General features: G+C 37.5%; 1 protein-coding gene across 23 annotated transcripts in view; it reads left to right on the top strand.

Moving 5' to 3' along the window:
• The window catches only part of LOC122573521 (disks large 1 tumor suppressor protein), a 533,282-nt gene that overhangs the window by 403,167 nt on the left and 114,233 nt on the right, over nt 1-15,882 (top strand). For 21 of the 23 annotated variants that reach the window (XM_043739984.1, XM_043739982.1, XM_043739987.1 and 18 more), the window contains one exon: nt 15,650-15,685. The exons of the other annotated variants lie outside the window; for them this stretch is intronic. In XM_043739984.1, the coding sequence (XP_043595919.1) occupies nt 15,650-15,685 (36 nt within the window). The remainder of the gene's footprint in view (nt 1-15,649; nt 15,686-15,882) is intronic. 23 annotated transcript variants of the gene reach the window in all.

Raw genomic sequence — 15,882 nt, 5'->3', positions numbered from 1 at the left:
TTTTCTATATTTTATATTTCTCCTATTTTATATTCTATACTATATTTACCCTATTCCGTTATTAATTTTTAAAGGAAATTACACTAGGCGATTCGTGTAATATCGCTTTCGTTCGATAGAGAGTGTTGTTTCCTGAATACACGATCCTCTCGAAAATCGTACCTGCTCTTTTTATGGTAGGAAACGAACCGTCGTGTTTCCAAAAGGTAGAAAACGAAAGGCGAGAAAGCAGGAGAAAAAAGGATGCTGGAGGATGAAGATGAGGAGGGAAAAGGTTGTGATGTTAGAGAATTGTGAAGGAATTACCGTCGAAACCCGGTGGACCATTTTTCTCCTTGATTTCTCGAACGTTTTATACGATAAGGAAACATGGAATAACTTCGGGAGGTTCCAAGACTCTTTGTGGTAAAGGGAAGAGAAACCGTAGACCGTAAACAATGTAGTTGTACTGCTTCGTTTGCACTGAATGACTTTGCAGACACGGCAAGGCATATTTTCTATGTTCCTATATATCGGAAAATCTTTAGAAGAATCTTAAATTATATTTCAACCTGCATTTAACTTCGATACCTAACGAATCATAATATCAAATGAAGGCAAAGGTATCCATAAATTGATAAAGGCAATTTTACTGCGATTTCGTGGCATTTCATTAGATACTCTCTGATTTTCCGTAAATTTTCTTATGATTTATGATGGTGGTGTGGAGTGTAGACGATCGATGAATCTCTTTTAAACCGACCATAAATTTTCCTTTCGAAGGCGGGAAAGTTCGATTAAAATCCTGTACTGCCTGCGTTTGTTTTCTCTCACAAAATCAGCGGCGTGTTAGAAAGCTTTACCGAGCGTCGTAAGCACGCAGTTTACATTGGCAGCTGATTTCGACACGTTCGGGCAGCTTCGTCGGTCCTAAGTCAACCTGGACATTGTGGTTTGACGTAAGCTTTTCAAAGGTACACAGTTTGCGAACACCGAAACAATTTTAAGGTAGAATTCTAGGTAAAAGCTGTGTCTTAGTCAATATTTAGATCTTCGCGTTCGTTAAACAAGTAAACATCTGTTTTACGTAAATTCCTGGTTAATTCTCCGTTAGTAGATTTTTCTTTTAAAAATTTATCTTATATTTCAAATTCCAAAAACATACATTTGTATAAATAAAACAAAGTAGAATCATAACAGAATATATAATAAAAATTTCCTATAACATTGATTATGTACACTCTATAGAAGTTCCTCGTTCCATTCCAGTTAATCTCAGAGAATTATCCCTTATAATCCGGAAAATTGGCTTCGCGATCCTTTCGAGCGATGTGCTTATACGATACAATATACTCGGAGGTCATTTAATTCGCTTATGTAGCTATACTCGATAATGTTTCCAAGGTCATTCCGTTCTAGTTGACACGTTCACACGTATATAACTAAAGTATTGCGATAAACAAGTTTGTGATAATTGACGTGGATTAACAACCAGTTGACAATTAAAGTGACTCTACCTCGATCGGACATATGTGTATGCATTTCTTCTTCTCGCTATGGTGTTGTGACGCGTCCTCTAAGCAATGCGTGAGAGTATGACGTTCTTATGTAAGATCATCCATGTGTGTTTGCGTACGCGTCGATCATATATTGTGTGCATATCACACACATCCCGTAATTGGATATCGGTACGACCTTCGAGCAAAATACGTGATAGTTCCAGACTTTACGTACGATACATCCTCGAAACAGCCCGCCAATCCTTTATAGATCAGCCGCGTAAACCTCCGATGTGTATCGAGTTTTTGAATCGACGGGGACATTTAACACAGTTCGCCACGTGTATGGATTATGTACTTCGATACATCTCTTCGAACAGCTGTGTTTTTGCTGATGTAGCGCACGCCATTTGAATACTTTTATAATTAGTGTGAGTAAGCGATTTAACGTTACGAGAAACAGTCGAATAAAAGCTTCTATTTTAATTCTGTTTTAATCTGTCGAAATTTGAATATATCACATAAAGAATGGTCACGTATCTTGATTGAGATTAAATATACAGTGACTCACGAAATTGAGCACAATTGATAATAAAATAAGCAGAATCGCAGAAAAACAATATCGGCTTCTTAGGTTGAGAACCGCTAACTTTGACGTTCCTCTTATTCTCGTCAAACGCAGACCTACCTCGACCGACCTTCCGGAGGTGGTTGGAAATGGAGGTTGCTCCGCAAACCTCGGCTTGAGCTGTGAGCACCGAATGTTGAATCGTATAACTTGCACACGTTGCTCCCATATCCTAAGAACTTCTTTCCACCCCCAGCTGAGGACCAAACGCCATTGAATGGAGTGTTTCACGGCAGGCTGCTAGCTCTATACGTTTCGTGCCAGACATCTTTCTCTTATTTCCTCTGTCGTCTCGCTTTCATCTACTGACCTTTTTGCTTTGTCTTTTATACCCTGTAGTCTGTAGCCTGGTGACCATTAGAGTAGACCTTCCTTTTATGGTATACCTTGATTTATTCTTTCTTTGACAAATTCTTTCTCAGACCTTGGTACCGACCATTGGGTATTGGCCTGCGAACTTGTTCATCTCCGATATGAAGATTGCATGGAAAAAGCTCCATGCATTCTTTTCTCTGATTTTCTAAATTTTATAGCTAACTACTTGCTGACTAAAAAGGGATATTTTAATATGATACTAAATTTTGAATTTTCCTCTAGAAAACTCGAAAAATTTATATTATATTATTATATTATAATTTATATTATATTTATATAAATATAATATTTTTTGAGAAACAAGTTTGATTCGAAGGAATCGTAATACATAGATTTTGTAGCTCAGTTGCTCCAGGAATGATATTATGATACGACTATCGTAAATGATGCTCTTAGTTCAAATCAACGATAATACTTGATCGAAAGTGTATTTTCATGAATCGGTTTAAATTTTCAACGGGCCGTAGTTATAGTCGGCGAAAAGACGTTATGAATAATACATGCAACGACACCGTTATATCTTATTTTCTGATTGGTTCGCCGAGAGTTTCCGTAAACTGTTCCACTTGAATCTTACTGCTATTGTATATACTCTTCCTGACCTGCTCTAGCCTGTAACTTTCTATTTGTTACTTCGCTTGAAATAGCAAACTGTTATCGTTGTAATTTCATGGGCGAAGTATTCGTTTTGATGTTTTAACGTGGTAACTTGTACTACACCTTATCTTAATTAGGGAGAATTACTATCGTATGTTCCTCGATTTTTACGTTTATATCGATATTATGCGAGAAACTAAAATTTCTTTGTTTATTAAATTTATTATGGTAGTGGAACAGAAAGTTGGGATCGAATTACGTGGAATAGAAGCGCAGTACGGTTAGATTCCAGCGAGGTGCCGTTTACGATTACCGTGTTACTTTTCACGTTGGACAACAAGCGGCACGCGGTGGATCGTTAGCGTTCCTAGTTCGAAGTGACGGGACGATTCCCAGGGCCGTACATTTCCCAGACATGCTTCGAGAGTAGCAGAGATAAAAGAAGGAAAAAAAAAGTCAGTTTGCACCAAGATAGAGTCTCTGAGGAAGAACGATCCAATTTATCGTGCGCCTAGAAACATTACGTCACTGTCTCCACGTTGCTCACGGAAATTCTTTGTTGAACTTAATTCTTACTAAGGTTCGAATCGTATTATCGGATTACAAACTTGTGGTATATCTCGCGTGTAACGCGGCGATTATGAATTACATTCGTTCGGTGACTGTAATAAATTTGATCGTATTTATCCCTTTTCTTTATGTGATATCGACATATCACACAAGGAAGCATTGGTCAATATTTTATATGATCGAAGTAAACCTGAAAGGTTTCGGAGCTGAAATCCAGTGAATCGTATGAAAGTGATGCTCGAACGAGTTTAACATGCCTTTATTCTGATACCGTCAAAGGTTATTTTTCTATTGTCGCGTAGACAAGTTAATGCGCGAATGCAAAGAGCTCTGAGGCCATGAATAATGACCTGGATGAGGGAAACAGCCACTAAGCCACCACGCTTGTTGGACTTTCCGTTTGGCATCGAAAGCTTCTCTCACTCTACCATCTTCCTAACTGTCCATTTCCAGCCTCTAAGTTCTACCGTTAACATATTACCGACCCTGGTTTACGAGAGCTATTGTTTGGACGAGGGTGAAAATATGTTGGTCCTTCAGCAAAAAAAGGAGGAAGTTATATTTTTAAACCTTTGAAGTCTTAGTACATTTATGAATTGTTGGTTAATATTTTATTTTATTTTATGTTATTTTAGAGAAAAATTATCGTGATGTTGAGATATGGAATGTTTCTGCAGTTCCAAATACACAGTGATTTTAATAAACATAAAACTTAAAAGTTGGTCTATTGTCATTCCTTGATGTTTCATAACGTTACAATAACTAAAAGTTACTTCTCGATCTATTATGGTTATTAGGTTACAAAGGATCAAGCAAAAATGAACTTGCATAGAAGATGATATATAATAAGGTTGGGCGATAATACTCAATTTCTATCGATGTTATCAAAAATGATTTTCCAATTACGACGATTAATAATTTAGCAGCTTTTAGATTATTATTATATATTTACATCCTCAACGGTTTATTATAATAATAAATATTATACTTCGTATATATTTTCTGCAAGCTGAAGCTGCGTTGAAATTTTGACGATATTAATTCTTCATTTATAACTATGTTAAAGTATTCTATAAATTTTTGTTTATGACAAGTACAGTCATATAGCCACAGTATTTAAAAATTAAAGTGACCAGTGACCGCCTCTAAAATCCTCAAGAAATGAGGTCAAAGAACACATTTGTTTAGATAGATCTTTCCTGTACCTCTTCTGAGGTTTCGTAGGTGTGCATGGCAGGCATTCTCGTTAAATTAGATCGGCTGAGAAATGGAGAACAACCAGGTCGTGGAGTAGTAGTCGGGGCCGAGAGAAGGTGCTCTGCCTGGATGGGCCAGCATCGGGGGTGAAACAGGGAGACACGGACAAACGACAAATGGACGGCCGTTCGTATTCGCGGACGTATTTCACCGGACGGACACTGACCAGGCTGCTGGCTCGAAAGCCAATACCAGCCAGGCTTTGACCTTTTCTGACCGTCCTTCCGCATTCATTGTTCCGTAACCATCCACTTGTAACCGGCGACTTATCTCTCACGGACCTATTTGTCGGACCGTGAGTCGTTTTCACCGGCTTTGTACCGAAATATTTGTCAGTGTTCGTCGTAACGATCCACTGGAATTCGTATATAACGATACTTTTTGAATTTCCCATATGGCGATAACGTGGATTAACGGATGTGCTAATGAAAGAGGGTTTAGGATTATTCGAGAATCAAAGCTGATTTCGTTAATATTCACACTTGTATGCTGGAAGTATTTGCGATTACGACACGCGTGGCATCATTCATTGAGATCGAAATGAAAAAATGTGATCGGCTAAATGGTGCTCGCGGTAAATTAACGTGATTAAACCACGAGTATACAATTGACGCGAGAATACCTGGTATTTTATTTCTCGTTTTCGCACAAATGTGTAAAACACACATTGAACAGATGTATGGAAATGCCCGCATTTTGCTTATGAACATTCGTTTCTACATTTTATTCGATGGAAAATTACTTACCATCGAAGATATTAATTAACCAATTAGTAATTAATTAACCTGTCAATGATCGACTCTTGCCGCTTTGTTCCTGTTCTCTGAAAAACAATCGCGTGAATTTCTCTCTGTTCTGGACGCGATTCTTGTTTCGACGAAACATGGCAATGTTATTATTTAAAGAGCAATGATGGAGTATACGGTTGGCAATTAACTTGCAAATCCATTCGATACTGCTCAGTTTCCCTCTCGTTTTTCTCTCTTGCTTGAATAATAAACAAGCCATCGTGATAGGGACGCAAACATATTGCCCGTAGCACAACGAAACAAGGATTATTACCGATTCGACTCTGTCCCTGACAGCTAGGTAGTTCCTTTTATACGGTTTTACCATTATTTATTGTTAACCATCATTGTTTTCTTTGCGTTTGTATATAGTCGTCGATGCTGACCAGAATTCACATTTGAATAAAATTTTACAAATTCCAATAATAACGTCTACCTGACAATTTCGATGGTACTTTTCAATCTTGTTGTCCCATAAACTCCACTCTTTCGATTCTGATACAGTGTTCCCTTGACCGCAGGGGTTAAGAGCAGGGGCGCAGAGTGAAATCTGCGTAGTTGCGGAGGCCCTTCCTTCCATAAAAAGTAAAGTACATAGATACTCATATATATATGTCGGAGATGAAAGGACACCGGGGCCTTTCTTTTGAAACGTTTGGGAAGGTCCTCAATACTTTAGTCCAGACTTTTTATTATAGCTGGACTTAAACAATAAAACTGAGGAATAGTTGTTTATGTTCTAATCCGAGTACGGATGCGCGAGGTTTATGACAGTGGGCTTGGGCTCGAAGTGACATAACGGGTCACTGAACGTAGCCACGTTCGTATCACGTGAGGTATGGAATAATTATATAGCTCTCCTTAAAAACAAAGATTGACCTGAGAGGTACGAAGAGAAGTGTATAAGGGCAGTTCCACTTGGACTGCCGGTCAGTGCATGCAGATAAGTTCTACTTGTACGTTAAGTCACACCAGGATCGTGTATCACATCGCATTCGTCATCCCGCTGGCCGTGGATTCGTTATCGAATCTAAATTCATTGTCATCGACATCTCGTTTGTCCGATCGCCGCTATTACTTCTTAACTCTTGTAATAATCACATCTGTACCAATAAAGATCAGCTAGAATATATAACCACGATGGCCAATTTGAGTGAAAATTCGTCAAACGCCCAAAATTCCAACGCTAACCCGACATATACATAAACACATTTATATTTTTCCAGTGCACGTGCATAACATGTACTATTCCTCACTGTAAGGCACTGTAAGATTTGATGCAATCTACCTTTTTGAAATCATTGCAGTATGCATTGACCAGCAACATTGAATTTAAACAGTTAAGAAACTGTTTGAAGATGGAAACGATAAGAATTCATTTGTTCTTACGCATATCTGCGGTGAAACTGTAGCTATGTAGTTCGTGGAGACATACTGGTTGTTTGATTTCTTTTCCAAATTCCATAATGGTTCGTTATGTGTTTGAACTCGGTGCCACTGCTTCTTGTATCTAACGGCAATTTTTGAGGAATTAGTTCACACAAACAAAGTTGCATCTCTTCTTTTTTACTTCTTTTATTCGTCATGATGGGGGAAATTGTAAAGATATGCTAAATAAATTGATTCGAAATACGTGTAAAAAAAAAAAAAGAAAAAGAAATCTATCAAAAAGAAAAATGATCTGCGTATAATCGAAACCGCGTTATTCGAAGGAGCACTGTATATATAAATTAAAAACGAATCACCCTATATATAAACGAGGAAATTCACCCAAGAAAAACAATGGAAACGAACGTAGAGCATCGGCGAGATGATTTCTTCATCGATGGTTTCAGGTATCGCTGATTGAAGGCATCTTTCAATTATCAAGAGGCATCTTGGACGGCTGACTTGACTATAATCGATTTAACTCGTCTGCCCGGTTTCTTCCAGATATGATAGATATACGTACACCCGATAATTGACAACGATCGTGGTCGTTCTTAAACTCACTCCGAGTTTTCCCGATAGATTCTTTCGGTTTATTACAGAGGGAGTAGCTCTCGTCGCGCGCGATAAGAATGAATTGATAAAATGCTTTATCTTTAGACATCTTCGCGTGATTACAAGACATTTCGGTGCAGTAGAAGATACGTTATAAAGGAATTCCGCTTCTTTGTTATCTAACACGATTTCCATCGTTTCGTCTGATTATAAGCTGTTGATGAAATTGTTACGCATTATATCAACGTTTCTCTTGATCTTATCTGGATAAACATGTTTGTCGATGTAATCGAAGAGTAATCACTTTGTTTCTAAATTCCACGCTCTTAATAGCATCGACAGTAAAGCTTTATATGAAGTAGGTATTTTATCGCCATAGAAGACGAAAATTTATAAATTCCTTAAACGACTTTGCTGAACAGGTTCTGGAATCTTTCGTGCACAGCACCAGCTGCGCTGACATCCGTGTAAAGCTTTTGATCGGATTTGGAAGTTGAAACTTTCACCGGACTTGCGGCGAGGAAAAAGCGAAAAAGTACATCAAAGACGAAATCCGGTTGAGGCTTTTACGCCACCTTGTCAGATACGACAGCAAGATGAATAATGCGTAATTAAATTTCACGTTAAAAAGGCATTCCCCTTTGACTGTTGTATTAACGCCGTAATCCTACGTGATTTAGTAATTGGCTCAGAGGAATTCGGGATTATTTTAAGAACATTTTAATTGTACGATTTAGATAAAGCCACGTAGTACATTGAAATTTTGGTGAATTTGATTTTTACCTGTTCACGAATATGGAAAATTTTATTTGAAGCGAATAATATTTCACGGGAATGGAAGTGAGGAAGATAATCTTTAACATAGAAGTCACGTGTTTTCTGCACAAAATTTTAGGTTACATCGAAATATTCGTTCAATGTCTAAATTATACATTTGCAAAATAGAATACGATAGAATGCGATAGAATAACGTGGCATGGGGGCGGGTGGAAGCTGCGGAAGAAAAGCGGGAGAATTATATCCGGAGATTTCTCAAATCTGCAGCAAGGATTTACCCTACGTGCCTTTCCCGCTGCGAGGAATGAATCATATTTTATTCCCGCACCATCTGAAGTTGTTCCCGAGTTTTAAAGTTGCCGCACACATGTACGCGACGTTCAAGGGGTAGAGATCCCGCAAAACCCCGGGCAATTTTGCTTACATCTCTTTTAGAATGCGCATGTAAATACGGAAGCAGCCGACGTACATCCTAGATGGAATTTTCGGAGCTCGGATTGAGGATGTTCTCTGAAGCTATCAGAGACCATATTCTTAAAAAGTCGAAGCTGCTGGCCATTGAGCCGAACGATAACTTCCGGTCTTAGTGTGGTTGCTATATTAAAAAAAATCTTCAGTATTATTTTCCAGGAAATTTACTCTCATTCGTTCATTTATTATACGATATCCGTATTATTTGAAATTGTAATATCTAAAAAAAAAAAAAAAAAAATGCATGTAAAGTCTGTGACACAAATTAGTCGTTATAAAGTTTTAAATTAAAGTTCATTGATATTAAATGAAAGATATAAAAGTGATATAAAACTGATATAAAAGAAGTTTTTCTTTGTTGAAAAAAACCAGTGTCGTCTTGTGTTTTCTGTATTAATGTATTCTTTATTTAGCGACAATAAACTTTCGTTTGAGATATTTTTCTAGTAAACTATACCAGCTCGAACATCGATTAATTTGTGTCACATTCGGGTATATTAATTTTTCTACAAAGTTTACGACTCAACTATAAAATACTGTTGCTATTACCGACGCTTCTTGTATTGTAACTTGATCGATCGGAATTCGCGACTGCGGTTCCCGATGGCTTTAAAACGCGGTCTAGCCTTCGGCGAATTCAGCCTGTGAATATACGGAAGCTTCCAGGCTGTCTCTTCCACCGGAGGAGCCGGAAATCGATATTCCATAAATGTGTAAATGTAGCCGAATTCGAATCATTCCATTTTCTAAGAAAACGACTTTGCCAGCCGTGGTGCGTGCGGATTGAAATACATTAACGACGAAACGGCTGCAATCTTCCTACTTTTGTTTGCATCTGCATTCGCAGTTTCTTGGACACCCTCTCCTTCGCGTATAATAAAAAAGCAAAATGTGAAGAATCTAAACTTTGTAACATTATACACTGATGTGATTATCTGCGGTATAAAAAGACAGAAGGAAAGAATTTAAGTAAAAAAATGATAAAATATAAACCGATGATAGACTACGGTTGACGTGTCTCTTAATTATCGTGATTGATTAGAAAGCTGAGATATTACTAATGCGTTTCTGTAAAATTTGAGTAATTATACGCTCGTTAAATCGTATCTCGCATAACCGTGTAATTTTCATTTTTCCGCTAGATCTCTAATCTTCGTTCAGACCGGTTTGGTACTAGAAGATTAAAAGAAATCTACGGAAGTCAGAGTATCTTGAACCGCAATTGTCTCATACGTAATACGAGATAATGTTTATCCAATACGCTTTAAAACTAAAGCAAGATAATTTTCCTCGCGAATGATCTTAAAACGTTTCCATTTTCCTACATCAAACGAAACGTAGAACACGGTGCAACTATATTAAACGATTTGATAGGTATGTTCAAATAGGTATGCACGCACGCAAACGAAACTTTTCCCGTTAACGGCGCAGAGTACTTGCTTCAGGTAGATGATTACTTTCACCATGAGTTTTATTACTTTTAGTTCGAAATGAAATATTCGATAGATACACAGTAAGAACGCAGGAGCACTGAGGGAATATCAAATGATGGCGCCGTATCCGTTGAACGAAACGCTTTTCCGAAAATTTTTCCTGGACTGAAACCATGCTAATTTTCTTACGAGGCAAACGAGAATGTACGTAATTCGCGAGGATAAACGCGTAAACAAATTAGAACAAGTATTCGAACGAATATATTTCGAACGTCGTGTATTACTAATACGGATGCACCACTGCGAGAGATTGAACAACAAATTATCCTAATTACATAAAGAAAAAAATTCAGGGAAGTTAATTCCCAGCGTCATGAGTAGAAAAAGTTTTCGGAAAATCGTGGAAGAAGCTTACGGACAGTGCTCATAATTCTGTGGATTCGGAAGTGTGCTCACGTACAAGCTAATTGAATTTCATATTCCACCGTGCATCGCGAATCGAGAGCTTCCGGCGACAGCGAGTGGTCTCTGGTAATTAATTACCATTCAGGTCTGCACTGTCTTTTCTATTCTCGGCCCTCTATCCTCATCCTCTTCGTCACAAATTTCTTGCCTTGCTCTTTTTTACTCTTCAGTTTGAAGCGAAGCTAGATGCTTCCTCAAACGAATTTCCAGAAGAAAATTCATTTCGTGGCCGTTTACCATTTTTTTCCTGCTCTTGTTTTCAAACAACTATGACGACGCAGTGTTCTCTCACTTTACTCTGAGAAATACGTTAATGGAAACAAATCTAATTTTTGTCGTAAAAGGAAGGAAATTGATTATTTTGTATTGAATGAAATTAATGTGACAGAATAAATGGCTTTCTTCTTAAAAATAGTTAAATTTAGTTCTAGGAAATCATAAATGAATTTATATATTATGCGAAAGAAATAAAAGAAATTCGATGTTCGTTAAAATAATAAATTCGCTAAATAATGATCCGATTATATCCAGCGAATACAACGATATTTGTTTCGCAGTGATTCTTTTATTTTTGCACGCGTGTGAACTATAGTAGTTCCAGGTTGGAAAGCTGCGCTTTTCCCACGGGAAAATCGAAGATTGAATGCGAGATACGAGAAATTGCGTACAGAAATATTCGAACAGTCAATGGAATCATAGTGTAAATCGTCTGAGGTGGTACAAAATGGCAGACGACTGAATTGTTTACAAGTTACTTTTACGAAATAGCAATGTGTTATTTCCTATTTGTTTCTCACTGCACACTTTGCTGTGAAAACATAGCAGGTATTCCAGAAAAATAGAGATGGAACTCTAATACTCGGTTTCCAAGTGAAGAGTTCCTTTGATGGAGAAACATGTCGTTTCAATTGAAGTATTTTGTGGAAAATATTTGTCGAAATTGATTTTTCGAAAGCTCACGTGTTGCAGAGTTTTAAAGTTTTTATATAAATAATATGGACACATTGACTGTATATTTAAATATCTGACAGTTTTTAGATATCAAAGTATGAAAAATATTCGATTACAATATTCGATTCTAATTACAGATATTATAAAGTTTCGATTTCTAAGAGATTGATTAAAACTATTTTAAAATAATTAAAATGGAGAGTATAAAAAATAATTCTTAATAGAGATACAAACGCCCGCAGGTTTTAAATCTTAGTAATAACGATGAAATCCCTGTTTATGTTATAAATGTAATTTGTCTCATAATAACGTACTATTTTATCTCTTAACGTCAAACCAAAAATGTTCATATTTGTAAATTTGCCTAAATAATTGTACTAAAACTAAAAAAACAGTTTTATCCAAGCGAAGTGCAATTTCACCGTTTAATTTGTCGCTTCTTGTATACACAATTAGTTTGGCTATACACGAGAGGAAATACCGAATATTTCATAGTGTCGTAACACGAATACGGATATTCCATATTCAGTTTTATCCACAGGGTTTGCATATTTTCTATACGTAAGTACGCTTATACGCGTTAGAGTGCATCAATTCATATTTCGCATGGCAGCTCTATGAATAACAAGAACGACGAGATTTCGTCGTAAAATCGCCTAGTTATCGACCTTCTTTTCCAACGATGGGTATATCTATTCAACGTTACACACTTTTCTCTGAATACATTTTCTTTCAGAAATCCGGTGAAAATTGCTCTTCAATGTCGTTTCGCCTCCAACAAGAGATCATCTCTTTCTTTACCTTAAAAGGCGAAAATCGAATTTATTGCACCCGATATTTTATTGATTCTCGGGGTGTCTGCTCGATTAAATTTCACCGTATAAGCGCGCCGACAAGTTCGCAGTGGGCGTAAACTCTGATATCGTCTAGTGGATTCATGAATAACAAAAACGCCTGGTTTCCATCGCAAAGCAATTGTATTAGCATGGTTTCTCCTCCATCTGGGGAGTACTTGTTGAATGAACTTTCACTTCCTACCTTGCCGATTCTTTTTCAAGATCAGCCACCTCGACTCCCTCCAAGGTTGTCCCGTTTTATTTTCAGGCAATTATTTCCCGATGGAATTGGAGAAGTCTTCTTGACTTCTTATCGTTTCCGCTTGAAAGGGATGGGAATCGGGGCGGATTAAAGTGAAGGAAGTAGTTTGATGGAGGTAGCAAACGATGGTAGCCATCTTCCTCCCATTGCACTCACCAGAAGAGGCTTTTTATTGTTCTCGACGTTACGAAGTGAGGAAATTATCCGTCTGTTATTTTCGGCCTATTGTTATTTCACGGCGTTTTTATTTATCGTTATGAGATCAAATTCTGGGATGCGGCCATTCGAAACCACGACAAAGGCAACAGCTTGGCGAGGATCGATCCGATTTACCATTCGCCGATACAACTCCGATTGTTCTTGCAAAACTTCCTATTATCAGCGTTTAATTAATTTTGCCGCTATTCGAGATGGCAAAATACCTGTGGAGCTGTACTCTTGGGTACAGACGTACTGGGACGCGATTCATTTTGCGAACGTTTCTGTATAAATGTTGATTGTCAGATTCGAGACCATTACATAAATGTTTTAATAATGAAGGGCTCAAACTGAATGGTCCGCATACAGACGTCGACATAATACATTTCACTCTATGGAAATAGCACCCGAAAGACTCGTTAGACATTCGCGTTTGCGTACAACCAGCACGAATCGATTCAAGTTTCAATAAATTACGATTAGAATTGGCTTCGCAGAGAGAAACAGGGGACAAAATGACAAGATAAGAATAGGAGTTGGGAACACGATGGAAATGAGACGAGGTTGGTGATTCATTTCGATCATCTCGTCGAGTAACGGAGTAGGTGCAACTGTGGCTTCCCCCCTTCCTTTCCGTCCCGGTGATAACGAGCCCCATAACCTCGTTTTATCTCTTCTCGTTCCGTTGATGGAGATCTTTTCCTCGTTGCGACGATCGCGCTTGTTTTCCAGCTAGAAAGTGAAATATTCGCGACGGATTCATCAATCAGAGGAACTGCTTTCTAATGGAGGCTATCGGTGTGAAAAGAAACGGAATTGGGATGTGTAATTTTCAAAGTGAAAATAAATATCCTTTTCTGAAGCGCTCTTTTACGTAATTCAACTTCAACCGAAACGAACGTTTAATAAAAAGCGTAATTAAACAATATTACGCGTAGCATTTGCGATTATTCTTTCTTCGACGAGCGAATCAATGGTACACTGTGGAGGACGGTATTTAACCTCTTAGGTACGGTTGAATTTTGTGCGGGGCTGTTTCTCTGTACAGCAGAGTTTGACGCGAATTACATGGAAACGTTATAGCACTGCAATGTACAACGGATAATAATGCTGTTCTCTACGCAAGCACATTGGAATGAAGTTTTTGGTAGTGAAATTATAATTTTTCTTTTATAATGCATATACTTTAACTTTAATAATTTACTTTAATAATTATCAATACAATTGAGTGCGGTATATTTTAAAGCACAGTACGACGCATAAACCCACGTCACAATTTTCACTCATAGCGCTATAGTGTTTTTCACATTGCTATTCGTTTTCTATTTTGTAGCGACATTTTGAGGTTGAAGATTCTAAAAAATTATAAGGATATGGATCGGCATGTTAAAAAGAACATCTAACAATGGTATATTTATTTTAACGAAAAGCAACAATTGATATCTGATACGGGCGTATCAAAACAAAGACTGTATTCTGTCTGTATATTGTTAACACTGTCATAACATAACACTAACAAAGATCATTTAGTTCAAACGGTGAGCGAATGAGTCAGTAGAGTGAGCCACTATAATGGCGCATCGCACCTAAGGGATTAAATGTGTGTACACAACCGATATATTGTAGAGTGGCTGTTTGAGCATGCATCGATAAACGGACAAAGCGATAGGTCACATCGTTTGGTTCTTTGATAGAAACCAATGAGATAAGGTTAAGAACAGGAAAAATCCAAGATGGAAGTGTAACTGGACAAATTACAAAATTCAAACTTATTAGAAAACTTGCAGGATGTTGATTCGCTAAGCGATATTTCGAGAATTGATGGAAACATATTTCCGTAGAACATAGATTTCCAGGACCCTGTAAAAGGAAATTCGAGAACTCGAATTGCCGTTCGATTCCAAACTTTTCCAGTTAACATGTTAAGTTTCCTTGAGGAATTTTGCGTTACCGTTTTTCACATGATATTCTACGAGGGAAACTACCGAACCAGCTTTTCTTTTGTTCCTCCGCATTTTCGAAAAAAAGTAAAATTTACATTTCAAATTATCAGAATTAATTTACTTTCATCGTTACGATATGGGGCAAATATACTTAATTATTTAATATTTAATCTACGTTCTATCCTGCTTTTGTTCCACGACAAACATCATTAAACCGAGTTAAAATTTAATTCGATATCGAATATCACGGACGTTGCAGCTTCGCTTTTAACTTTTTCAGGTTACAAGTAAAATCGTTGCTCTACAAATTTTCAGCTTCTTCAGCAAATGCAAGTTTAAAAGAAATCTTTTTTTTCTTTGAAAAGTACATATTGTTTCATAGATAGCGATGGGAGAGAAATGTTTTGAAAAGCCTGCGTTAGATTTGATTGCTGGTCCAAAGGCAGTTTCACTCTTGCTCCCTTGCATGACCCCTTCCCGGCGCGTGTTATCGCATGATAGCATGCTTTGGCCCGGGGAACTCGTGTCCTCGGCGACGAATGAATCAGAGTCTTTTCTGAAGCATGAAACTTTAGAAAGCAAATAAGAATTCTATTGGGGTTTCACAGTCTAATTTTCTGGGCACTCATTGTTGCAGGCACACACGCCCCTTCTTGCGGCTGACACGAGACATGTAAGTAGACAAAACGTGTGACTACAAAAGAACCCTTGCACAAATTAATCCTCGTTGATAACTAAACACTTTGACTTTTAACTGAAAACAGATTGTCTTTCCATTCGTACCTTTTGTTTTGTCCAATGTATCGTATATTGTACGAATATGCGTGAACTAAAAATATCGAAGAATGGTTTATTCGAATTGATGCCGCT

This window comes from Bombus pyrosoma, linkage group LG12 (assembly GCF_014825855.1).
Source record: "Bombus pyrosoma isolate SC7728 linkage group LG12, ASM1482585v1, whole genome shotgun sequence".
Lineage (NCBI taxonomy): Eukaryota > Metazoa > Arthropoda > Insecta > Hymenoptera > Apidae > Bombus > Bombus pyrosoma.
The sequence above is the reverse complement of the archived record's forward strand: the minus strand, read 5'-3'. Positions and strand labels throughout refer to the sequence as shown.